General features: G+C 36.2%; 1 protein-coding gene across 1 annotated transcript in view; it reads right to left on the bottom strand.

The window, feature by feature from the left end:
* ATL1 (atlastin GTPase 1) overlaps positions 1-19,156 on the bottom strand; it is a 77,869-nt gene that overhangs the window by 13,232 nt on the left and 45,481 nt on the right. Inside the window, 3 exon segments of the mRNA XM_060294791.1 lie at positions 145-237; positions 15,442-15,498; positions 17,632-17,682. Of these exon segments, the coding sequence (XP_060150774.1) occupies positions 145-237; positions 15,442-15,498; positions 17,632-17,682 (201 nt within the window).

Raw genomic sequence — 19,156 nt, 5'->3', positions numbered from 1 at the left:
TTTAAGTATCAATCTTAGTTTGTTCATAGAGATACTATGAAGGTCAAATGAGATTGTGGCCACTGAGTATCTATTCAGCAAATCATTCAAAAATACTTTAGGTTACTATTAGCGAAATTTCATGCACCTAAATAGTTAACAAACCTTGAGGCGTTTTTCCAAGAATTTGGAGCCACCGTCAGCTCCATACGAAAATTCGTATGGGAAACTCCAGTCTCGAACAAGAAATATCAGACTCTAAGAAACAATAAGAAGAAAAGATTGTTAAAGGAACTCTAAATTTCCTCCCTCTGTTTTTTATTGAAATATATTAGATATTATTGTCATTTGAATAGTGTTCTTCTCCACATAATGGAATTAATAAGCAAACATAAAACCTCAGAAAGTTGTTTCTGAGCAATCTCCCCGCTCTGAGATCATCCTCCCTGTTTGCACTGAATGTGAACAGAAACCTGCTCCCAAACTGATTATTAAAGTTACATAGTGCCATTCAGCCAGTTTGGGGCATGTCTGTCAGTTTTCAGGAAGCTTTTTATGAAGATTCAAGTTTTATTTGAGGAAAGTTTTCTCCTTTCATCTAAATATTTTTCCTCTATTACATTTGTTCTACCCTCTTCTGCAGGGGCTCTCATTATGCATATCTGGTAGGCAGAGGGGTGAGAATCCAGGTTTTGTGGGGCCCTGAAGGTTATACAATCTGGGTCGGGGGAGGGCTCAATAGGAAAAAGGTACAAAAATGGGCTTAAAAGTTAATATTTATTTAGAGTAAGATACCTCTGTAATACTTTTTTTCCCCAAGTTTTCAGCTGCAAATGCTTTGATCACTTCTTCATATGATAGTTTTGAAATATTTTCTGTTGGAAAGCTAATTCAGTCTTTCCTCTAACAAGGGCAAAACTTTTTATTATAAAAATGTTTTTATTATTAATAGTTTAGAAATATTTCAGCTTCACAATTTGTTATTTGTAATATCATATACATTTTTAGTTTCTTCATCTGTCAAACAGAAATAATAATGGAACATGTCTCACAGGAATACTAAATGAGATAATATATATAAGGCATTTTGAACAGCGCCAGGCACCTAATGCTACGTTAGCTATTTGATTTTGATTTCAGTGGCCACATAATATTTTCGTACACGGATAGGCCATAGTTTATTTTGCCATTCTCCTAGATGTCTTCCAGTTTTTCTATTATTCTAAGCAATACATTGATAAACATTCTTGAAGCTGAATATTTGTTCACATCCAGAAGGATTTTATCAGGAACTGTTTCCCAAATTAGAGTAATCATTAGAATCATTCAAGAGGCTTCTAAAAGTACAGAATTCTTGGGTCCCACCCCATACCTACTGAAACCAAAGTAAGAGTAGCTTTCATTTATTGAGTGCCTATTATAAGCCAACCACAATACCAGAATTATATACATGGTATTTCATGCACTCCTGCAACAGCCCCAAGAGAGGTTATAATTTATTATTCACCTTAAAAGAGATATATAAAGATCACCTCCACCCTCACCTGACATTAATATGCCCAAAGCCACACAGCCAGAGTGGAAGAGTTGGCATTTAAACTGGGGACTTATTCAAAATCCCTGCTGCACTGCCTCAAAGTTAAGTATAAAACATATAGTTTACAATCTGAGGCATTAAAGCACTCTTTTATAAGTTAGATTAAGTTATACTTCAAATTTTAGTTTCTGTAAAAACATAGGAAGTTGAGAAAAAGTAAGAATATTTAATGAAATTAGCTATCTTTAAATATTCTAAGAGTTTACATCTTTGGGTTTCTAATTGAAGCTTTTAGTCTTCCCCATTAAAATTTATTATCTCTTTTAAGCTATAGGTTCCTTTTTCATCCCTTTTTTCCCTTTACAGTTTATCTGTTGAAGAACCTGGGAATTTGACATGTAAGGATTCCCACAGTCTGGACCTTGCTGACTGCATATTCACGGGGCAGTTCAACATGTTCTTTTGTCCTCTGGATTTCCTGCAAATTGGCAGCTGGATGCAGAGGCTTGATCTGACTCTGGTTTTATTTTTTTGGCAAGACTATAGGAAGCAGAGTGTTCTTTTATTAGGAGGCACATAGTATATGATTATTTCTCCTTTGGTGAAGTTATGTCATCTTTGCTTAACTGAAGCTCATTCTTCAGTAGATTTCTAATTAAGGGCTAATGGAAACAACATTCTTTGTGTTCTTACACGCTGATAACAGTTTGTGCCCTTTATAAGTGAAAGTCAGTTTTGCTGGATATAAAATCCTTGGCTCACATTTTCTTACCTTAAACAGGGACACTTCTTAGTTTGCATTATGGATATTTCTTGTTTCACTACAGTGAAAGCCTGACCCCCCACCCCTCTCTCCCTCTCTCCCTCTCACCACTCTCTCTCTCTCCCCCTCTCTCGTGTGTGTGTGTGTGTGTGTGTGTGTGTGTGTGTGTGTGTGTGTGTTCTGTGGATTCTTGTGGGGAGAGGAGAGGTTCTTGTGGAGAGGAGGCTTTTAAAACACCTATATACACTATCTTTAAATAGTTCACTATCTTTAGATAGATGGCCATTCTTTTGTCAAAATATGATAATTTGTATTTAGAACACTTCTACCTAAAACATGCATTTTGAAAACAGAGGTTAGCTAAGAAGCAACTTTTGCGAAATAGAGGCTCATGAACCAGGATAAATGAAACCAACTATGTGGATTTGGCAATTTTCACATTTTTCTTGGGAGCGTTTAGTTTCATTTCTTGGTCTTTTTCACTGGGCATCTTCCCAAGTCAACATAATGAGGACCATGTGTAGAACAGGATCAAAGATGAAGTCTTATTTTCTTAATAAGCAATCTATATTCTATCTCCCTATAGTGTCAAATTCCAAGTTCCCTGCCTAATGGTCCCATCCAGTGCCGTGCTGGTGTAAACTGGCTCTCCAGCAGCAGCAACATGCCTTGATTTGTAGCATTTGACAATTTCTGTTGTGCAAACCTGCCTACCATGGCTGATGTCAAGCTACTAACAGTTTAATACTTGGCTTATATAATTCCTGAATATTTACTAGTTAGCTCTCAAAGTGGTATGAGCCAGGTACAGAACCACCACTGGCCCCATCCCCTCCCAAAATAATTTGTATGCTTTACATTTATCCTGTATGGAATGCTATAAAGCTCAGTTCTTATTTCAAAAGCCATCCATTTTTCCACACTGCTGAACTTTGTTCATACATATAGGTAGAGATAAAAAATCAAGGATACAAATTACCCTAGTTTGCTCAGATAAGAATATCTTAAGTCATACTTTTTAAAATAAATTAAATCCAGTTAGGCAACTGGGGCAAATGATGGACCTACACCATGCGTATCCTACAAATGATCATATTTTTTAAATCATGAAAAACATCATAACCTTTGTTTATTTCCCTTTGGAGACCATAGCCTTTAGGAAATTATTCAAAAGGAGTGCTATAGCACTACTATTAGTAGTAATGAAAATGGAAAAAAAACCCCAAATGCTTAACAATTAATTGGGAATGGCTATACAAATTATGGCATATTAATATATTACATAGCTATTAATATTACAAAATGTGGAATATATCAATACATGTGTTGATTATATCAGTATATAAAAGCCATGTGGGGGCTTCCCTGGTGGCGCGGTGGTTGAGAGTCTGTCTGCCGATGCAGGGGACACGGGTTCGTGCCCCGGTCCGGGAACATCCCACATGCCGCGGAGCGGCTGGGCCCGCGAGCCATGGCCGCTGAGCCAGCGCGTCCCGAGCCTGTGCTCCGCAACGGGAGAGGCCACAACAGTGAGAGGCCCGCGTACCGCAAAAAAAACCCCAACTATATAAAACAATGTTATTTGAATTATAATGCTAAATTTATGTACACATCCATTATAAATACATGAAAATACTCCCAAACTTCCAGGAAAAAACTCTGTAGAGCCATGTAGCCAGTAAATACCTAAACTGGTTGTAACCTGTTTAATCAATCAATTTCAGTTTTAATTTCAGTTTCGGGTAATAAGTAAATACTATAACTTGTTTTAAACCCATCTAATTAAGTAACAACTCACTTCAATCAACAGCCCACTGAAAGCCAACCAGTGACAGCTTCATACTTTAAAACTCAGTCAAGTAGCAGAAGACTCGCTCCAGAAAACTGACTGAGGCTGGTGTCAACCCGTTTCTCACCTCTATAACCAACACGAAACATGCTTCTGTGTACGACAAAAAATCATTCAAAAACTGATGTCAACCCATTCTTGTTTCTTTAAACCATGAAAATCCAAAACAAACAAGCCCCTAAATCCTGCATATAATCGTTAGTTTGTTATGCTCAATGAGACTGTGCCTCACAAGCATAACTCTTTTACTTAACTCGCCAATAAATTCAGCTTTGGTTTTTGTATCAGATTTTGAGTGACGGTCTCATTCTCTGGCAATTCTAGAAGTTCCACTGAGACAGTTTTAAGTGCCCTCACTTGGCAGCTTTCCCTATGACCCTCAGACTAACATGTGCATTCTCCCTGTCCTTTGTTCCCAAATTTCATTTGTCCTTCGAATTTACTTGCAGGTGAATTTATCTCAACAACGATCTGATCTGAGTTCTGATTTGTTTCACTGAGCTCTTGTTGCTAATTTGTTATCCTAGGATTTTTGTTATAAAGACTCAGTGGCTTTTTATATGGGTCATTAGTTCTAAGTCTTTGTTTAACCTTTAGTTTTGGAAGTATACTCATTTTATAAATAATGATACCTAATTTCTGTATAAGGTTATTAGAACTTTTGCTTTAGAGGTATACTATTTAGGAAATATTTTTGCCATTAATCTGTTTATGGTTTTGCTACTTGCTTTACCTTCTTTTGTTTGAAAATTTGTACAAAGTCTTGTCTCATGGATTTTATCTTGAATTGTCTTTTGTCACTGAATGTACAAGGAAGTGCTCTATAAAGGACAGATAGAGGCAAAGGCCTAAAAAGTCCCCAGATTAATCAGGATGCCCCAAAGACTAATGGCTGGAGGTCGGTTAAACTAGCAACAAAGTTATGCAAAAATAATTAGTCAAATTTTGCCTTGGGTCCTCTAACAAAGCTTTCAAGAGGACACTCTCGCTCTTGTCAATTTGCGAGGCTCTTTGTTTACTCCATAATGCAGGATCAATGATTGTCAGATTATTGATCATACAGCACTGTTCTAACCTCTCATTGCTTGAGGAACCAGATGCTTTTCATAAACACACAATTTGACCAACTTGTTTGTTACAGGCTTGTATATATCAAAGTTGCAATCTCCTCCTGGAAGAATTTCTGCTTCCTATTTGCATTGCATTATAAGCCTAATATTTGCACTTACAATAATAAATGATCTTTTAAAAAATTTAGAATAACATTGTGTTGAGCTCTGGACATGTCAAAATAAATAATTAATACAGTTTAGAGGTGCTCTATAAAAATGAAGAGAAAATATCAAACACTCATTAGTTAGCTTCTTTGATTAGTAAACTGAGGCCTCAAAACAAACTGCTGACTCCCAAATAATCTGTTTGATTCTCTAACTTTCTGAAATTACCCTCCCGTATCTCTCTCTACTCAGTTTTGTCTTCACCAATCACTTCACCCCTTCAATTCCTTCTGCTCCTTCCCCTGACCTCCTAAACCATTTCCTAAAGGAATTTTTGCAGGAAAAAAAGTAGTCACATTGCCCCAAACTACTTAAAATTGCTAGACCAGAAGCCTGTTGTAAAGAAGCTGAATTTAAACCCTGGTCTAGAGTTCAGTTTTAAGGAATTTCTTTTAGCCCAGGAAGACAGAAATTTGCTGCAGAATTCAGGATTTTGTTACTTACTGTCCCGAACTATCAGTTATTTTCCAACTAGTTCACTTAATTGTTAGTCCCTCAGGTGGGAAAAAATGGTTAAAAGCAGTAGGGTAAGAAAGACCAGAAGGACATTTAAATAACTCAGGTCATTACAAAAAAATTTTTTAAATTAAAAATTTTTAATAGCCTTTCAAGGGCAAGAAAAATAGAAAAAACACCACACAAGGCCGTTTCAGAAGACTTTCTCTTCAAGATGAATTGGACATAGATTCAAAATTGTGAACAATATAAGAATGAATCAATAGGAAACGTTAAAAATAGACTTCAGGAGATTTTCAAACAATACTCCAGGTACCTAAATAGTCAAAGTAAAGGGAACCTTGTCTTCTCTTTCTAAAATGTGCTCAGACATAAACTACAGGAATCAGAAAAAAACTTGAATGAGAAATTATCAACTTAGAAATTTCCAATTTATGGGTGGCTTTTCAGAGGGGCTTGGATAATTAACAAGGTAGAAATAAAAAAATTTGTGGCCCTCCAGATAAAAACGACCAAAATATCCTCTGTTCTCTAAGACTCAGGGAGCCTGTCCATAAGGACAGATATTGCAAGCAGAAAATCCACTGGAAGAAACAAAGTTTCATATTAGCTAAAGATACCTACAGTGTGTATGATTCAGAAAGAAACTGAAGAATCTCTTTGAGTAAAAGTCTCTAAGGATATAGACAGAAAAAGTAGAGAAGACTCTATAAGAGTCCAGATTAACCCGTTTCAAATTATCGTAAATCTTTCTTTTTTATATACACAAAAAGATTAGGTCATGGTAGGTATTAAATCAGCAACACGGTCAACATCAAAGACTCACTGCCTTTTATGGTCTATTCCTTGTTTCTGTAGCCAAGGCTTATCCTCCTTGCCTCAGAGCAGTTGCAGCCTTGTTAATTACTTGAAGCATCTACAAACTGTACTAGGACCACCTTTAAATCTGATGGTACAACATACAATCACTATTGCTAACTGAAAACACCTCACTTTTTTCTGTTCGTCTTAACTAATGAAATGTGTTGGTTTTTTTTTTTTTTGGTATTACCATCCATTGATTTAATACTTTCAATTCAGAAACTCTACTAACTTTATCCACTGAAAAATAATTTCATGATGGTGTTTCTGCAGTTCAAGAAGGGCCATGGCACCTAGTATAAATATTTTGGACACTCTCACACCAATTTATGACTTTTTCTTAAAAATGTAAAGAGGTAATACTAGGCTGGATACATAATAGCACACCAAATCCTGAATCCACGTATTTCAATTTTGAGTCCAATGAGTTTACTTGTATAAAAACTATATACAATTCTAAATATGCATATAACACCATAATTAGCAAACATTAATTGGACATCTGCTGTATGAAAAGTAGGTGCTCTAGACTAAAAAAAGTAAACTACAAAGCTCCTGTTCTTAAAATATTTATAATTTAGTTAGTGGGATGGGATGTGCACATTCAAATATAAGACCACAAGCTATAGCTCAATAAGTGCCTAGGATTAGGAGGAGGAAGAGAGACATTAAGGGGTGGTGGTGAAGTGCAAGGGCTTTGAGCCTGTGGCCTAGGTTGAAGGCCAGCTCTGCAACTTAAGGATACATGTGACCAAGGACAAGTTTCTTAATACTTTAAGCCCTGGTGTTTCCTCATCAGTTAAAAAACAGAAAGAAAAGAATAAAAAGGAGTAACAACATTACTTATTTTATATAACTATAATGAACATTCATTTGAATCATGTAAGAAACATATTTAGGGCTTCCCTGGTGGTGCAGTGGTTGAGAGTCCGCCTGCCAATGCAGGGGACACGGGTTCGTGCCCCGGTCCGGGAAGATCCCACATGCCGCGGAGCGGCTGGGCCCGTGAGCCATGGCCGCTGAGCCTGCGCGTCCAGAGCCTGTGCTCTGCAACGGGAGAGGCCGCAACGGTGAGAGGCCCGCGTATCGCAAAAAAAAAAAAAAAAAAGTGCTCAATAAATTATTACTATGTAGGCCTTCCAGACATTTCAGGTACCTACCTGTGGCCATTGGGAGAATCCTGGTCTACACTGCTTACCTAATTCTGTGTAACCAGATGAATATTTTATTCTAATTTCATGTAATTCTCAGATCACCTAAATTGCTCTCCGAACAGAACGTGGGATAAGGCAACTTTCTCAGACAGAGAGAAGGCTTTTCCCTTTCCTCAGCCCTACCAATGTGTCTTTTCCTTTCATTTACAGCCCAAGGAGCCAAACAACAGCTTCTCATTTTCTCAGTGAAATCATGGATTCCTCTGGTATGACTTGGCAGTTGCAGTCATCATAGATATTTGATCAAGGATGTTTTGTTTCAAAGTCACTGAAATCACTATCAAAGAATTTTATTCTGTAGAGGAACACTCTTAAATCATGGGAATAAAGGGTCCTTAAATATAATTAAGTAAACTAGTGTAAAATAGTTCCTATTGCCATATGTAGGCCTAATTTGAATGGGAAATTGTGAGAAACAGGTTTATCCTAATATAATAGTACATTATTATATGCTTCCTCTACTATTATTTTCTAGCAATCTTCAGTTTAACCTTAAAACTGGCATGGACTGATCTCCTCTCAAATAATACAAATCCACTGACAAGAACATGAAGAATTGAGTTTCATTCTTATCTCACAAAAAGAATTCAGATCTTTTTTTCCCACTTTTTTTGAGATATAATTGACATATAATACACTGTGTACATTTAAGGTCTGCAACGTGATGATTCGAGATACCTATATACTGTGAAATGATTAACACAATCAGGTTAGCAAACACCTCCATCACCTCACATAGTTACCATCTGTGTGTGTGTGTATGTGGAGAGTCAAATCTGCTTCTAAGGTTTAGGGTACTGGTGGGCCTTTAAGTGTATAAAAATGGTTAATAAAAATGCTATGGGAGGGCTTCCCTGGTGGTGCAGTGGTTGAGAGTCCGCCTGCCAATGCAGGGGACACGAGTTTGTATCCCGGTCTGGGAAGATCCCACATGCCGTGGAGCGGCTGGGCCCGTGAGCCATGGCCGCTGAGCCTGCGTGTCTGGAGCCTGTGCTCCGCAATGGGAGAGGCCACAACAGTGAGAGGCCCGCATATCGCAAAAAAAAAAAAAAAAAAAAAATGCTATGGGAGAAAACTGGGATGAATTAATCCAGGAGATGGAGTACTTAAGACTGAGAAGATGAAAGAGAAGAGAATAAATGTAATTAGTCCTAAAACGTATGCTCAAGAATCTTTCATTCTTGAGCATAGGCTTCTAAGAGAAGGGAATTCAAGTTTGTGTGCAAGAAAATTTTTTTAGGGTTTATTCTTCTTTCTATTACAGGCAAATCTTAATTTACTAACTACCTGTGCATAGAACTGTACATATAAATGGTACCCTATCTCTCTGCTACCAGAACCTCCCCTATCATAGATATCCTCTGCTGGGGTGTGCCCAGTTGCTAATTCAGTCCCCAAATATCATGTACTTAAGAATGACCTGGCGAGGGGCTTCCCTGGTGGCGCAGTGGTTAAGAATCCGCCTGTCAATGCAGGGGCCACGGGTTTGAGCCCTGGTCCGGGAAGATCCCACATGCCGTGGAGCAACTAAGCCCGTGTGCCACAACTACAGAGCCTGCGCTCTAGAGCCTGTGAGCCACAACTATTGAGCCCACGTGCCACAACTACTGAAGCCCACGTGCCAAGAGCCCATGCTCCGCAACAAGAGAAGCTACAGCAATGAGAAGCCTGCGCACCGCAACAAAGAGTAGCCCCCGCTAGCTGCAACTAGAGAATGCCCATGTGTAGCAACAAAGACACAACACAGCCAAAAATAAAAACAAAAATAAATTAAAAAAAAAAAAGAATGACCTGGCGAGTAATGATTCCCTGGTCCCAACACAAGGATTTGATTCAAAAGAACTGGGATACAGCTCAGAAATCTAACTAATAAGTTCACCAGGTAATTCCAATCTACGTGCTCATAAAATCTTGCTCTGTGTCTATCACCAAGGCTGCAGATCTCATTAAAAGCCATCTCTTCTGTGTTAGCACACAAGCTAAATACTGACAGCAGTCTTACCAACCTATCTCAGGGCTCCATGCCTCAGAGAGGTGCAGGAATTATTGGATATATTCAAGGCTCTGGCTTAAAGGGACCAGGATTGAGGAATAGGACCAGGATTGAGGAATATTATGGCTAGTATTTAAATTTACTTGAGATTAAACAGGCTTTTGTAGACTGGCTTATAAAGATACCCACCATACAGAAATACCACTGGGAAATGTACTGACATCTAAAAAATTGGTTCAAGTGAAGCTTGAGAATATACTTCAGTAAATTGGGGGATGTAGCCTATATAATTAGAGGACATGAAATGGTTAAAGAGTAAACTCTTGGGCTGCTATAACCAAAAGGCACATTTAATGACATAAAGGCTTCTTAGAGTCCACTTTCCAGCATATTGGGGAATCCTTTTCAGCTCAGGCCCAACAGCAAACTTACTGTTATCACCACATTATAGAACAAGTGGAAACCCTCCCCACTACCTCAGCCCAGCAGAGTTGAGAGAACATGAATGACAAGCACACAGAGAGAAAGCTGTAGAGCCACGCAATGGAAAAGGAGCCTTTCCCAGCGTAAGAAGTAACTAATGGCTGACCATTTAGCACAGAGCATTAGGGGAAGCCAGTCTTGCTTGGTGTTGAAAGACAGTCTGTAAATGAAACAGTTCATTTAAGGTGCACTTCAAATAAGGTCTAACAATCTGAAAAACTCCTAATAAGGATTTTGTAATAAGTAATAAGGATTTCGACACAAGGATGTAATCATCTCACTGTAGAGCTATGTAGGGCCTTATGACCAAGGAAGAAAAATTCATAGACCCAAATAGAGACAAATCTCCTACCACACCTGATGAGATATTTTCACCAGGTCCTTAGAGCAAATTGGAAATTATTACCTAAAGTCCTTGTCAAATATGTATGGGTATTACATGTTTAAATTAATGGAAATGTATTCATTCTCAACCAAACCTCTTGATGTCCTAAGGTAGAGAAGCTAAAGAACCTAGTTATTTTTAAAGAAGAGTTATATAAATGAGGTAGCTCCTAGTGGATCATTATACTTAAGATTCAAGTGCTCATAGTGAGCAAAGCAAGTGAGAAAATAAGTAATGCCACTCAGAGAACGCTATATTATGTCTTAATTTGGATTATACTTCTGGAGTGTAGTTTACAGCTGGCTTTTATAGGCTTGCAAGGAAGACATTACAGTTTGAGGAATATTACAAATCAGGTTTGTAAACAAGCTATATAGCATGTTGGTAGCTTGAAACTGGCCACAGTAAAAGTATTTACACCACAGAAATCAGCAAATGCTACAAATCAGACCCACCTCCCCTGCTTCCCTAGTCAGTTGTAAACATTAACCAGCACACCACTGGCTAAACTTAACACTTCAAAATCACTTTTAAACTGAATTCACTTAGCTTTTAGTTCTCTTTTTTTAAATATAGTTTTAAAATACAATTACAGATATTTTGTTTGCTTGGTATAAATTGGCTTTTGGTTTAAGAATCCAATTAATCTCTTAATTCAGCTATTCATTTCATTGGCTAATTGCCCTCACTTTTGCTGCCTGAGACAGATCTTGTTTATTATTTATAATTTCACTCTGTTTCAGAGTTAAGAATTCTTCTATTTTAAATTTGTTAAATTTAGTTTTAGTAAAAATTATTATTTTAAAAATATTATTGCCCCTTACTTCATTTTCTCAGGCAGCATTTAAAATTTCTCCACAATTTTATCCAAATAAATAAAACTATCTTCTCAGATAGAAGAGAGTAGAAACTGACCTGCTGAAAGAACTGCTGAAATTAATTAAATTTTTATTTAAAAGTTATTTTATTTTGGAATTTTTTCTAATTTAAATGTGAATTATTTTGCTGATATCTTAAATGTTGTTCTAAGATTTAAGTATATTTGCATTTTATCTTTTAATTTCATGATGTGTAGTATTTTTGTCTTGAATTTGGTTGCTTTAATTTTAAATATTATTTTTTTAAATAAATTTATTTATTTATTTTTGGCTGTGTTGGGTCTTTGTTGCTGCGCACTGGGCTTTCTCAGTTGTGGCAAGCGGGGGCTACTCTTTGTTGCAGTGTGCGGGCTTCTCGTTGCAGTGGCTTCTCTTGTTGTGGCGCATGGGCTCTAGAGTGCAGGCTCAGTAGTTGTGGCGCACGGGCTTAGTTGCTCCGCGGCATGTGGGATCCTCCCTGACCAGGGATTGAACCCGTGTCCCCTGCATTGGCAGGGGGATTCTTAACCACTGCGTCACCAGGGAAGTCCCTTAAATATTATTAAAGTAGCTTTGGAAGCTACTTTTGCTACTTAACGAGTTTCTCATTTCAATTTCAGATACTTAGATTTATAAGTCCAAACCTGTTCAGGAGTCACTGTTGACTCATTCAGTCAAAACTTTTTCTTTTCATTGACATTTGTAACGCCAACAGTTTACCAACAAGTAGTGATCTCTTAAAGTTTTTTCTATTGTTTTCAGTTTGTTGTTTTTTGTTAGTTAGTTTAGTTTTGTTTTGTTTTACCGAAGGCCTGTTTGCCTGCCTATCTATCCATCTATCTATCAACAGAGCACTGGTTTGTCTCTTTTGGTTTTAGTTTATCTAGCAAAGTATAAGAAGCAGTGACATCTGCTGGTAAGACTGAAAACTCCTTTCCAGAATTTACTCTGGAGTTACCCAATCTATGTCAATGAGTCCTGAGGTAGCAAGTTCAGAAAAGAGAAAAGTCAAAGCAAATAGCCTAATCACTATACAACACTTCAACTATCAACGTGATGAATGATTTCTAAAAAAGACAACAGAGTCTAACGGGTATTGTAAACCACACAGAAGATGGTATGCAGGGACTTATTTCATTCTATATCAACTCCTCTCCCCACCTGCTTCGCCAGATGTGAGAGGAGAGATTCATACTCCTTCCGTCACAGTACACCAACATCTCTCCATGCAAAGGTCCCTTTCTTGTTTTACTTTATCATATTTTTTCCCAGATTCCCACTCTCATTCCTCAACTGTCTGCTCTCAACCACACTTATTCTAACATATATTATTTTGTGTATGTAGAAGTTTTAAAATCACACATAGTATCATGCTATAGAACTCAAACTTTTTCCCTACTTAATTCAGTATTAATTTTAACACTTTACTCATGCCACTCTATACTTTGGGTTCATTGCGTTTGGATGTTGCAAAATATTTCAGAGTATGCTTTTCACCCTATTTTATGTATCTGTTCTTCTGGTGATGGACACCTAAGTTGCCTACAACTTCCTGCTACTACAACTCTATCAGTGCCACAGTGAGTATCCTTATATATTTGCCCTGCTCCACAGAATGGTTGCTCCAATCCGCACTTTAACCAACAGGGCTTGAGTGTTCCCATTTACTCAAATCCTAGCTATCATTTCATATTTATCCCCATGTTCTACTTTTTGCCTATCTAATGAGTATAAAGTGGTATCTCATTGTTTTAATCTTTAACTGATTATCAATAAGACTTAACATCCCTTAGAAAATGTGTTAGCCATTCAGGTTTCCTTTCTGTTAATTGTCTATACATCCATTGCCTAATTTTTTTTATTAAGTTCAGTTTATCATTTGTGAATGGCTTGGGATTTTTTTAAGACCTTCTTTTAGTAAAACTGAGAGGAAGGTATAAAGGTTTGCCATATATATACCACCTGTCCCAACACATGCATAGCCTCTCCCACTATCAACATCACTCGCTAGAATGGTATATATATATTTTTAAGCAAGAATGAACCTACATTGACATCATAATCGCTCAAAGTCCATAGTTTATCTTAGGGTTCACTCTTAGTGTTGTACATTCTATGGGTTAGGACAAATGTATAATGACATATATCCATCATTATAATATCTTATAGAGTATTTTCACTGCCCCCCAAATCCTCTGTGCTCTGCCTGTTCTTTTCTCTGCCCCTCATGCTGCACCTTCGGCCCACCCCAAAACCACTGATCTCTTTATTGTCTCTATGGTTTTGCCTCTTCCAGAATATCATATAGTTGGAATCATACAGTGTGTAGCCTTCTCAGATTGATTTCTTTTGTTTAGTAATGCGCATTTAAGATTTCTCCATGGCTTTTTGTGGCTGATAGCTCATTTCTTTTCTTTTGTGTTGAATAACATTCCATCATCTGGATGTACCACAGTTTAAATATCCATTCACTTACTGAAGGACATCTTGGTTGCTTACAAGTTTGGGCAATTATGTATAAAGCTGCTAAAAACATCTGTGTGCAGATTTTATATGGACATAAGTTTTCAACTCCTTTGGGTAAATACCAAAAACACAATCACTGGATTGTATGGAAAGAGTAGGTTTAGTTTTTTAAGAAATTACCAAACTATCTTTGAAAGTGGCTGTACCATTTTGCATTTCCACCAGAAATTTATGAGAGTTCCTGTTGCTGTACATCCTCATTTGTGGAGCATGTGGTGTTGTCAGTGCTCTGAAATTTGGCCATTCTAATAGGTGTGTAGCGGTTCCTTTGCCTATTTTTGATGGGCATCCCAGTCTTATTTGTAAAACTTCCTTGCACATTCTACATATTAATCCCTTGTTGACTTTTGACATTGTCATTATCTTCTACCAATCCAGTTACTTTGCTTATAGAGTCTCCTGATAAATAGAAATACTTTATTCTGATATAGTAATATCCATCAATTTTTTACTACATTTTTTTTAGTGGGGGGGGGGTCTTAGTGAATAACTGTTTCTTCACCCCAGGTCAGAAGGATATTCTCCAATATTTTATTCTATTAACTTTATAGTTTTAAATTTCATATTTAGTTCTTTAATACAACTGGAGCTCTCTTCCACATATGGTGTTCAGTAGAAATTCAACTTTTTCTTCAAAAAGTGAATTAGTTTTTCCAAACCCCAGCTATTAATCCATCCATTTCCCACTGGTTTATGACATGACCTCTACTGCATACTACGTTTCTATATATAGAGGGATATTTCTGAACTCTGTTTAGTTTCATCTGTTTTTCTCGTATCTGTGCAGAATCACACCATTTTCATTGCTATGGTTTTCTAGTATGTATTCAATCCCCCAATTTGGATTTTCTTTTTAAAAACTGACAGATCAAAAGAGAACTTAATTTTTCCATATAAGTTATAGAAAAATGTGTTGAATTTCTCAAAAAATCCTGTTGTAGTTTTAATTGGAATTGCACTGAGTTTATTGGTTAATCTGGGGAAAAATAAATTCTCTACAACATTAAATCATCCTGTCTGGAATCATATTATATCTCTCTGGTTTGTATAAATTTTCCTTTATGATCTTTAACGCAACTTTGGAAATATTTTCTCCATAAAGGTCTTTATATTTTGGATTTTGGTAGTTAACTATCAAAGCTTTTTTTTCTTTTTTGCTATTGTGAATGGAGAAAGGAACATGACCCTCTTAGTTAGTATACCTGGTTATAATCTTCAGGAAACTCTAATAAGAATTTATCATCATTTTATACCCACTCACCTGAAATGGCTTCAGGAATGTTTCCTCCATTGCCAGCCTGCCATACTCAGTGAAAAGCTACAAGGAAAATCACACACACACACACACACACACACACACACACACACACACACACACAGAGAAAACTTCAGTATCTGCAAAGTTTTACTTCTTGGTTTTCTTCCACTAATTTTTTTCTCTAGCTGTAACGTAATACTGTATTATTAAGATTAAAATAATCATTTTAAGTAACTATTAGATAAAGCAGAGCTACAGTAATTATATATTTGAAAATTAAGGACATAAAGTACATTTTAAAAATGAAGTTTCCATTTGAAAGGTAACACCTTTTATATCTAAAATGTAGGACAATTTTTTTTGTGGGGAAGATGGGGGACAAAGAAACATGTTAAATGACCTTTCAAAGCAAAACTTTCATAGATTAGACCAGAGAGCTATAAACTAAGTAGGATAATTTACTGTTGTTGCCAGAGGAAATTTAATGTCCCAATGGTCTTGATCATTACAAAGACACACAGGCATTTGGTTTAAGAAGTGAAGAATCAAATACACCAACTTCTTTTATTTTTTTATTGCTCCCAATTGAGAGGTACCATATCATTTTGTGTTGCCAGAAATGTAAGGTTTTGGAGAACATAGACTTGAGGGGGTGATTGTGATTGGGCCTCTGGTGAGAGTTCCGTCCAGACTGGCCAGGTGGATTTCCCCATATGTACACAGGAAATGCCGCTTCATCACACGAGAGTACCAAGCCACAGAGGCTTCTCAGAGCTGGGGAAGGATGCCGACACAGAGGATTCCCCTCCTTTGCCCCTTTAGAATAGCCCCCAAAGTACCACACTGCCTCCCCTGTGAAAACTATGGAAATCTAGAAAGCAAATGGTAATAACTAGGCATCTGATTAGAGTGATTAAATGAAAGTCTAGAATATGTCTAAAAGGCAGCAGGTCCAGGGATTAGAATCATTACTCATTCTCATTAGAATCATTTACAACATAATTTGAATTCACAATCTTTTTTGAGGAAGGATGAGGTGTTGTCATTTACAGGAAAATTTTTAAATGATCTCAAAAACTATCACTTAATATCAAAGCCCCAAATCAGTCCTTTTTAAGAAATCCTAAACTGGTATTGAACAGTGCCATGTCATTAACTTGGAAAGCAACTGGCTAGGTTATGACGCATGCCTAAAGAAGCAATTGCACTCATTCTAGGAAACATCTAACAATTTGGCATATTGTCTATTTGTCATAAATGGTCAGTGTGATGTACTAGAAACATATTTGGGGGTAATGCTAGATGTGAACTCCAAATGATATTTCCACTCTCACAGATCACCCTGCATTATCATCCTTTGTTATTTGTTAAACTGCACAGGGCTCTTATTGGCAAGATAAAATAATACATTGAAAGCAAAATTTTCTATAAAATATGCAGAGGAAAACTATCAGAGAAACAATAGGTTTTTCTATGTAGCCAAGAATAACATGAATTGAAAAAGAGTAGACAGAGATGCAAACTATCTTTAGGAAACATCTAATCTTCTACTTATTTGAGATTTAAATGCTGCTTGGAGAGTGGAAGAAGCACCGAGTCCAATCAGATGATCAAATTTCTATTCCCACTCTGCCACTTACTAGCCACATGAGTTTAGGCAAGTCATTTTTTTTTCAGAAAAAAATTTCTCATCCATAAAATATTAAGGCTAAATTAGGTGTCACTGAGATCTTTTTCAGATCTAAAATAGAATTCTATGAGTAATCATCAGGTAGTCCCCCATAGTTCTTAGCTATAAAGCGGCCCACAGGAAGAAAAATTTGGCATACAACTGATATCATACTAACAATTATTAAATCCCTGACCATAGGACTTCAACTTCACATTCTGGGTCATTTTTAAACCAAAGGTTCTTTCTTCACTCTAATTTGCCATATATTTTTCCATATACAGGGTTGACAGCAAATAGCTTTACTGAAACAAAGGACTTTGAAAACTGAATTAGAAAGAATAGAATCATACAGGGCTAGAACTAGAAACCTGGAAATGGGACAACCTCCATTTGGTTATGTTTTTAAATCTTTCTGACTGTTATGTTTTCCAAGTACAAAAAGACCCCCCAAAATCCTAAAGTTCTGCTGTACATGCCCGAAAGATTACTAGATATACAAAAGGGACTGTAAATATTGTTACCTGAAGGTGCTGAAGATCATCCTCCTGCACATTTTGAGATAAGTTATATACCTTGATTAAGAAATAAAGTCAAAATGAGAAAATAATTAGCAGCATACTAAGCACTTATTTTGTTATTCTCTATTTTTTGAAATATCAATTTCACAAAATCAAACTCTCTCACATATATTTATAAGACCTTGAGAGAGGAGTAAAGAAAGCCTGAGAGACAATAAATAATGTGCAATGATCATAAAATTTTTCCAGAAATACAGTAGCTACCTGATTTGGAGACAGAACATTAAAATTATTTTATGAACCTAATTCAACAATTAGTAATAAAATAATCATTCTTACAGGCATATGAAAATAATAATAATCTAGATCTTAATAACCCGTATATAAAATTTTGTCTTGAAAAATTATGTTGGCTTCTTTACAATCAATTATTTAAGTCTATAGAAAGCTCCATCACATGGAAGTTAAGTTCTGAATATCATGCTTACATCCTCAAACATATGCATTATTGCTTCACGAACAGATCACAGCATTAAGGTGAAATTCTTTTTTTCTAAGGAGGAGGATTAATATCAGTAACTTCAAAGAAAAGTTAATGATGTTTATACATTTATGTACTGATACAAACAGTATACTTTGTGTACTTATTTAAATAACAGACCACTTCTCAGATAATAACAAAAAATAGTCATTACAAAGGACTTAGAGTTTTCAGCAAAAATATCTAATGTCTCCAGGAAAAATATAAATAGTAAATAATAAATATTTAAAAGGCAAAATCAATCTGGTTTTAATTGACTTGTGTAAATTGCACATACTGTTGACTATGAAGAAGTTAGATATTAAGTTGGTATTTTAATGGCTAATTAAATTAAGAAGTATATTTTTAAAAGTTAGTCTTACACCTACATTAATGAATAGATCAACCAGACAGAGAATCAATAAGGAAACACTGGACTTCAACAATACATTAGATCAGATTGACTTAATAGATATATAAAGATCATTCCATCAAAAAGCAGCAGAATACACATACTTCACAAGTGAACATGGAACATTCCCTAGGACAGATTATATGTTAGGTCACAAAACAAATATTAATAAATTCAAAGAAGAATGAAATCATATCAAGCAGCTTCTCCAACCACAATGGTATGAGACTTGAAATCAATCACAAGGGAAAAAAAACGGGGAAAACCCCACAAAAATGCTGAGATTAAACAATGTGCTACTGAATAACCAGTGGACCATCAAAGAAATCAAAGAAATTTTAAAAAACATAAAGATAAATGAGAGCAGAAATACAACATACCAAAATCTATGAGATGTGGCAAAAATGCTTCTGAGAAGGAAGTTCATAGCAATATAGGCCTACCTCAAAAAAACAAGAAAAATCCTGAATAAACAATCTAACTTTACACCTAAAAAGACTAGAAAAAAGAACAAACAAAGCCCAAAGTTAGCTGAAGGAAGGAAATGATAAGGATCAGAGCAGAAATAAATAAAATAGAGACTAAAACAAAAAATA

This window comes from Globicephala melas, chromosome 2, assembly GCF_963455315.2.
Source record: "Globicephala melas chromosome 2, mGloMel1.2, whole genome shotgun sequence".
In the NCBI taxonomy this organism is placed as follows: Eukaryota; Metazoa; Chordata; class Mammalia; order Artiodactyla; family Delphinidae; genus Globicephala; species Globicephala melas.
Note: the sequence above shows the minus strand (reverse complement) of the source record. Positions and strands in the feature narration are given on the sequence as shown.